The 7,583-nt window shown below is 42.8% G+C and overlaps 1 protein-coding gene across 3 annotated transcripts in view; it reads right to left on the reverse strand.

Moving 5' to 3' along the window:
* The window catches only part of LOC147459849 (histone-lysine N-methyltransferase, H3 lysine-9 specific SUVH5-like), a 50,319-nt gene extending 43,032 nt beyond the window's left edge, over positions 1-7,287 (reverse strand). For 2 of the 3 annotated variants that reach the window (XM_086511043.1, XM_086511042.1), the window contains exon 1: positions 5,051-7,287. In XM_086511043.1, coding sequence (XP_086367169.1) covers positions 5,110-7,179 — 2,070 coding nt within the window. In that variant the 5' untranslated portion in view covers positions 7,180-7,287 and the 3' untranslated portion in view covers positions 5,051-5,109. The remainder of the gene's footprint in view (positions 1-5,050) is intronic. The other variant, XM_086511044.1, reaches the window with a different exon arrangement.
* Between the last annotated feature and the right edge of the window lie 296 nt (positions 7,288-7,583).

Here is a 7,583-nt window from a genome sequence, read left to right on the forward strand (position 1 = left end):
AAAATTAAAGAAGGTTTTAATACAAATCAAAGAGTTCCTTGCACCTACTATATACATAGCTTCATTTAAGTTTATGTTTGTTTCAAACAAAGACAAACTATCAGGGTTAAACACACATGATTGGCATAACATTTTGAACGTACACCAACAGCTTCTCTAGTAAAAACAAGGTTCTTGAGTGTGGTCTAAAGATTTCCAAAAAGTGCTTGTGATTTTCAAGATTTTCTATCAAGATGCTTGAAGCTTGAGATAATTTATCATTCAACTTCATTTGCTTGATATATAGCTTTAAAAGCGATTGATCCACCCAACAGATTTACCATGGATGCAAGGGAAGAGAATTTTATTGTTATGACTTATGGAAAAATCACTACCATGTGGAAATTTTGATATACAAGTGCATTACATGATGCATTTTGATAGATGAGATGGCCCTTGCTAGAGTTTTTAGTGCAAGATGGATGTTTTTCATTGAGCATTTTATGAAGGTTGTAAAAGGTTTTGTGCAACAAAATTCTTGTCTAGAAGGCACTATAACTGAAGGCTGGATTATTCATCAAACCTTATATTATGTAAGAGAATATATAATGTAAATGTATCCTTTTGCACATAGATTATGGACAGACATAGAAAAAGTTATGTGGACTATTATGTGGAAACCTCAAAACTGCCAAGCTGAAGTTTGATGAATGCAAGATGATAAGAAATATGTAATGAACAACGTATAATGTATGAAAAAGTATATTAAGCTATTTGAAGAGGAAAAAAATAAATTTCTGAAGCAAAAGAAAGGACAAACGATCCTCATTTGCATATTGAAAGAGTTGGAGCTAGGTATTGCATGTGTTTTTGAATAGGCAAGTCAATCAAGTGTTTTAGATACCCATCCCATTCAAGGAGAATTTGACTATGTTGGAGTTTTACAAGACATCACTCTCCTTGCCACGCACACCCTATGCCCTCCACAAACAATAAAGAGAAACATTGTTGATGTCATAATAACTAATATTTAGTTCTCCTATATGATTTTCTCATGTTAAACGGATCATTTAATATGGGGAAGTTCCAGGGGAGAAAAGGCTAGAATATTGGTTAAGCTGGCAGACCGCGGCCACAGTAGGGATCCAAAGGAGGGAAAATAATGTGCAACAATGGGCTTTAAAGACCCTAAGGTTCAGCCCATTAAGACTTCCAAAATGCTAAGGTTCCAAAGTTCAAAGGCTGTGTCCAAAGGTCAAACGCTAGGGAAATTGGATGCTTTGTGTGTATACTAAAAAGAGACTTCTAAGTATCTTTGAACCACCTGTCATTCTCAACAAAGACAACATCTCTAGAAATATAGAGCTTCTCTATATTCGGGATTACAAACGTATATCCTTTAGAATTAAGATCATAACATGTGAATACACACCTCTCTGACTTGACATTAAGCTTCCTTCTCTTCTCTTCCCGAATATGCATATAAGAAATGCATCCAAAAACTTTCAAATTGGAGACATTGGGCTTGATACCTTAGTATGCTTCCTCGGGAGTGAGCTTTGTGAGAGCTTCAGTAGGACTCCTATTCATAAGATGAACTAAGGTGTTGATTGATTCAGCCCAATAAACATTTGGAAGGCTACCTTCTTTGAGCATAGCTCGGGAATGCTCTACAATAACTCTTTCTCTCGGCCACTCCATTTTGTTGTGGAGTGTAAGCACAAGTGTATTGCCTTCAAATTCCATGTTGCCATCAAAATTCTTCAAACTCCTTGGACTTGAACTCCCCTCCTTGATCTGATGTGAGGGTTTTGATAAACCTTCTAGCTTTTGAGGCCAAATGCTTTTGAGTTTGATGCTTTTCATGTAACTGCTTTTCATAGGCCAAGGGCCTCAAATATGTGCAGAGGGCTCAGTCTCTCGCATGCTTCTGCGTGAAGGTGCAGAGGATGGGGTACCGGCGATGTACTAAGTTGAAGTAATATAAAGAAATACCAAAAGGGGCACCAGGGTTTGGAGCCAGTGCTCTCTTGGGGTGGATGAAACCAGCCCGTAGGGCGGTAGACTTTGGCTTTCACCCGAAACTTTACTTTACTTGAACTTTAGGACACAAAGGAACTTCACAAATAAAACTGTGACTTGAATTCAACACTTCAAGACATTTCACGACTTGGTAGCTAGAGCGCTACCAAGTAGACAACGACACCCTGTAGGCCCCAAAGACTGGCACCCCTTTCAGTATTTCTTTATTCTTATTAAACTTGAGAAAAACCTGTAAACCTCTACAAGCTGTCCCACATTTATCAGGCTGAAATTCCTCTACTGTAACCCGATTTCAGCAACGTAACCACAATAGAAGTCTCCACGGACAAAATCCCAAGTACACGGTGACTTTCCACGCACTTTAGAGCACTTTACAAAACCTAGCCAGAAATTACAGCATGCTGAGTTGAGAACATGGATGAAATGTATAAGAAAATCAAAGTTTCCTTGGAGAAGACTCGAGCAAAGCAAAAAAGGGTTGTTGAGCGTCACCGTCATGAATTACTGTTTTCCCCTGGTGATTGGGTACTTTAACGGTTTGAAAAGGCAAGGTTAAAGAAGATGAAGGGCAATGGGTCTTTTCAAGTGCTTGATAAGATCAGCGATGTTGCTTAAAGGCTGAAATTGCCTGACACTTGGAAGATTCATAATGCGTTTCACGCGAGTCTTCTAAGACCCTTTGTGGTGATGTGCCAGAAGATATGCCACGGGAAGATCAGCCAAGAGTCGATGAACTTGATGAGATCTTGGTACCTGAGCAGATTTTGGCACATAAAGAAAGAAAAAGAGACAGGTTGCAAGACGCTATTTGGTGAAGTTCAAGAACTATCCACCTATGGATGAAAAGTGGATGGAAGAGCATGAACTGTCAGAGTCACCAACTGTACTGCAGCTTTACCTTGAGGCCTTTGGGTTACAGCCTACGTATGTCCCAACCTATTAAAGGTATTATGCTCACTTCTATCATAGATGGAAATGACAAAAGTATGAAGGTCTCATTAAGTCATTTATATCTATGTGTTCTGACCTTTCTTGCGGATACATGCAATGATAAAAGCGTGCTAACAACACAAGATCATCAATGGCATGTATATATGGCATGCAATCAAGGACGTTTTTCAAGAGAGGGGTATCTCATGAGGACATGGCAACTGCTAATTACTGTCACGAGGACATGACAACTGCTAACCTTAGTTGTTGGTTTCTTTCCGATGATTTTTATTTAATTTTAGGGACCTTCTTATTGAAGCTGTAAATGACCGGACATTGTATGGCCAGTGTGAAGCGGCCGACGGCCGAGGGTTTCACCCGCAGACCGGAAAGCCTTGTCGCCACAAGTTGGTTGGGCAGATTGGCACTGAAATCCGAGCAGTAAAAGGGTGCCTAGGCTCATTTCATAGTCATTTAGGCCCCCTCGCTACACTTATAAGTCGGTGGGTACTAGGAAAATTAACTCAAAGAGGCATAGTGGACGCCTGGCAGCACCAGAGCCTCTAGAGGGTCAAACTCTGCCACCTCAGCCAAGAATTGGTGCAAAATCCACTTGAGGGCTACCTCTCTCTCTCATTGTGACTTACAGTGAGTGTGGGAGTAGTTGGTGCAAGTGTTGAAGCTTTAATGGAAAGCTTGCCTTCTCCCTTGCACTATGTAGCGCGATGATACTGCTCTCGAGCACCTCTCTCCCCTTTTAAATACAGAAACGTGATGCCCCGCTTGAGGGCTTTTCATCTGTATATACAATTGTGTGGGTTCATGCGCGATTGCCGAGGCAAGAGCCTCTTGCACAAGTACTGGATAAGCTAGTTGCTACTCCCCACAGATTAAGGTGAATTCAGAGAGATTTCGCGCAAGAAATCTCGTCCGACTCAAAGGGCGAGTAGCCCTACAGGTGCAGGAGCTCGAGGACTTGCTACGGATGCGACCGGCTCGCAAAACGGAGCCCAAAACAGGGAAATACAGCCTGCTGTGTATTTTTACAGGTTTAGGGTTTCGGCCCTAAACGGTCCCTAATACCCCCAAGAGGTCCAGGGACACGAGGGGACCATTGTGCGAGTGATTTAGTGCATTTTCAAGGCAGAAAACAGAGAATTCAGCGTGCAGCAGATTCTCGCCAGGTTTTGAAAAGTGTCCGTATGCGCCGGGAAAGTCACTTATTGCGTGGGGATTTCATCTGTGAAGCTTCCTAGTACGGTTATGCTGCCGAAATCGGGCCAGAACAGGCCATTTTCAGGCGGGATTATGCAGGACAGCTCGTCGGAAATCGCAGGGTTTATTCCCTCTTTGAATACAATAAAGAAATACCGAAAGGGGCACAAGTCTTTGGGGCCTACAGGGTGTCGGCATCTGCTTGGTAGCGCTCTAGCTTCCAAGCCGTGTGTGTTTGAAGTGTCAATTCCCTTTACAGGTTTTTATTTGCAAAGTTTCTTTGTGTCCTAAAGTCTAAAGTAAAGTTTCAGGTGAAAGCCTACGTCTACCACCCTACGGGCCGGTTTCAACGCTCTTCTATTGCCTGTGATGACTTGCGTTATTCCCAACTGGAGACACCCTCAAAGCTAAGAATTGATTACCAAGAGAAATTCTGCTATCAAACAGAAAAGTGGCCCTTTAAAGCCAGTCAAATGGTAGAATTACCTTACTTGTCTCATATATTTATTTAGAAAAATGTCTAATCAACCTAATATAAGCTTGAATTTGGCAAGTTTTCTGTGTTGGAAAAGTGAAACAACATTATCTTTAAATACAATCTCTTGTTGCTATCCCTAAACATTCAGACAAATTTATAAATCGAACCTAAGCTGTCCCCCTGCCCAAGTCCACCCATTGCAGCTAGCTTAAGCAAGTCTGCTGAATACCAACAAAGTAATTAAAGTTCTTTGCACCTTTTGCGGTACTGCTACTTCAGGTAGTGTATTTCATCAACACTTCCACTCAAAATCCACTCTGAGAAATTTCTCATATGAGGATACAACATGCTTCACCAAACTCTTACATTCTGAGGAGTAAACCTACAGCTTGGGTAAGTTGTTACCTTTATAGTTCAGTATCAGCAAATGGAGTAGCTGTAAAAGTACACCATCACAGCAGCATTCAATAGCCAAATCTGCCCCGACAATCTATTGACTTGCATTCACAAACCTTGCCCTGCACTTGTCCTCCTGAACAAGAAGCCGAGGTCCCATAGTCGATTGTAAGCTCCCGGAAAGGTGGAATGTTATCCATAGCAAAAAGCATTGCATGGGGCCACCTCATGTCCTGCCCTTCTCGAAACACACATTGCACCAAGAGATTTGGCGAGCAGCTATGATTTATAAAACGTGCCATGTTTCCTGATGCGCTTGAATCTATTGCAAAACTTGGCCTCGGTAGATTATTGCCAGCTTTTGCAAACTCCTTACTAAGAAGGCTAGAGACATCTCCCCATCTAGGATTGTGAAAAGACAGTCTGCTAGTATCCAGGAGGTAATCCTTACTTTGTAATGAAGCCACGTCTTCAACAAGCCGCCCTGTATACTCGCACACAAAAGTTCCGGCAGGAATGATGTCTCGGCACCTTACTCCCCACCCCCTGTCCTGCGTCTTGAAAACCTCGAACCTAAGTTTTGATGTTCTTTGTGTGGCTTTATTTGCACAATTGGTAGAGCACTTGCAGTTTTTGCCACACTCATATATGACACCTCGTTCTTTCACCAGTAACCCATTCACATAAGCAGCAACATTATCATTCCTTGCAAGACAGGAACAAGCTTTTGACGAGTTGCAAAGGTTTTTGCAAGCACACTTTTCTGCTTGCGAAGACCGTTGCAGATGCTCTAAAGTCCTGGTGTACTTGAAGGGTGCTGGCCCAACCTCATCATCCATGGTGTTTACAACACACACGCGTTCTGCCTCCACTCCACCTGAAATGTCAGCACTCTTTAATCCAATTCGTGTGCTTGGTTTAACTTTCAACTCCTCAGATAGTTTGATCGCAGCCGATCCCAGACCTGGTTGATCTGGGAGCCTTTGCAACTTAAATTTAAACTCTTCAAAACCTGACTTGCCCTTTTCAGACCAAAACCTGTCAACTTTATACAGGCCATCATAAGTATAGGTCTTTCCTGAGGGACTAGTTGAATCTTTGACTCCTCTAATCACTCGCACAGGAAGTTGATGTTTCATGCTTTCTCTCATAGCCAAGTTTCCCCTTTCCAGCTTCTGGTCTTCCATGGGCTTGCTATCCAAACCACTTTTTCCACCCTGTCCTGTATAAATAAGCTCATCACCTTCATCTTTGGCATCATAACCGCCAGAAGAAATTATGGAAATTGCAACGATATCACCATATTTGGTCTCTTTAGCGTTCAGATAATCAATACCTGCTTGGATGGGGCCATGCATGCCAACACAAGACAGCTCCATTCTGAAGTAAAATATATCACCCACCTCAAGACCAGGAATAACTCCAACTCTTTTTGGAGCACCATTCAGTGATCGGTGATTTCTAGTAAGGATATTCCCCACTCTAAGGTCCAACCTGTTGCCTTTCAGCTCATCTTCCTGCAGCAGCAGGTTACGGCGCACTGCATCAAACAGCCTCACCGTTTCAACAATGACCTTCCTGGCAGCAGCATGGCTAAGGCCAAAAGTGCTGGTCTTTGTTGGGGGTCGAGAGGAGGCCTTCAGCTTGGAGAGTAAGTTGGGAGGTATGCGCTTGGTTCTTCGAATGGAGGGCAAAGAGTCAACAATGGGGGGCTCCGGATCATCATGAGAGGCTTCAGTAAGTTCAGGTTCTTCAATTGTTTTCAGAGATGAAACGGAGGCAGTTGATTTCCCAGTGGGTTCGTTTGCTTTGCTTTGAGATGCCAATGCTGAAGCTGGGGGCTCAATGTTGCTCAAATTCTGAGTGCTAAGATCTTGTTGTCTAGAAATCCTGGGCTTCTTGAGCTCATGGTTGTGTTCAGACAGCATGCAGGGTGAACACCCATCTGGATAATCGCGTATTGCAGAGGACTTGGGCTTGCGACGTAGTCTGCCGTGGTCAGCCTGCATGCGAAATTGAAGGAAATCAGAGGGTATCCCATTAGGAGGACTTGTACCTGCATCCTCTTGAGACGGGCCGCTTACTCCGTCAGGTGCTACAACCCTCAAAGGGGCCACATACAGAACATCCCCCTCCATTACTTCTTCCCAGCTCGCTCGCTCGCCCTACTTGCAAAACAAGCAGCGAGGCTCCTGTAAAAACAGAGCACAATTTTCAACTCCCAGGTAAAACGCAATTCTCCCGATGACCTCCACATTTCACAGTAGCATATGCCGAAATACATACTAGCTAATAAGGCAATGGTCACGCGAGGCTTAGTTATCATATATTTGTTCAGTTATTTGAACAAATAACTAAGCCTCATTCTTGGTCACACGCAAAAAGGAGCATTAAATGACTTACTAAACCTACCCTTTGTAACTATGCCAAATTTGGCATAGTTGTGAAGTTGAAGGCATAGTTGGGAGGATGAATGAATAACTAAGCCTCGCGGGACCATGCAAGAGGCTTAGTTATTCATTAAATGTTTTGCCTGTGCATA

This window comes from Adiantum capillus-veneris, chromosome 4, assembly GCF_014529385.1.
Source record: "Adiantum capillus-veneris isolate H3 chromosome 4, ASM1452938v2, whole genome shotgun sequence".
Lineage (NCBI taxonomy): Eukaryota > Viridiplantae > Streptophyta > Polypodiopsida > Polypodiales > Pteridaceae > Adiantum > Adiantum capillus-veneris.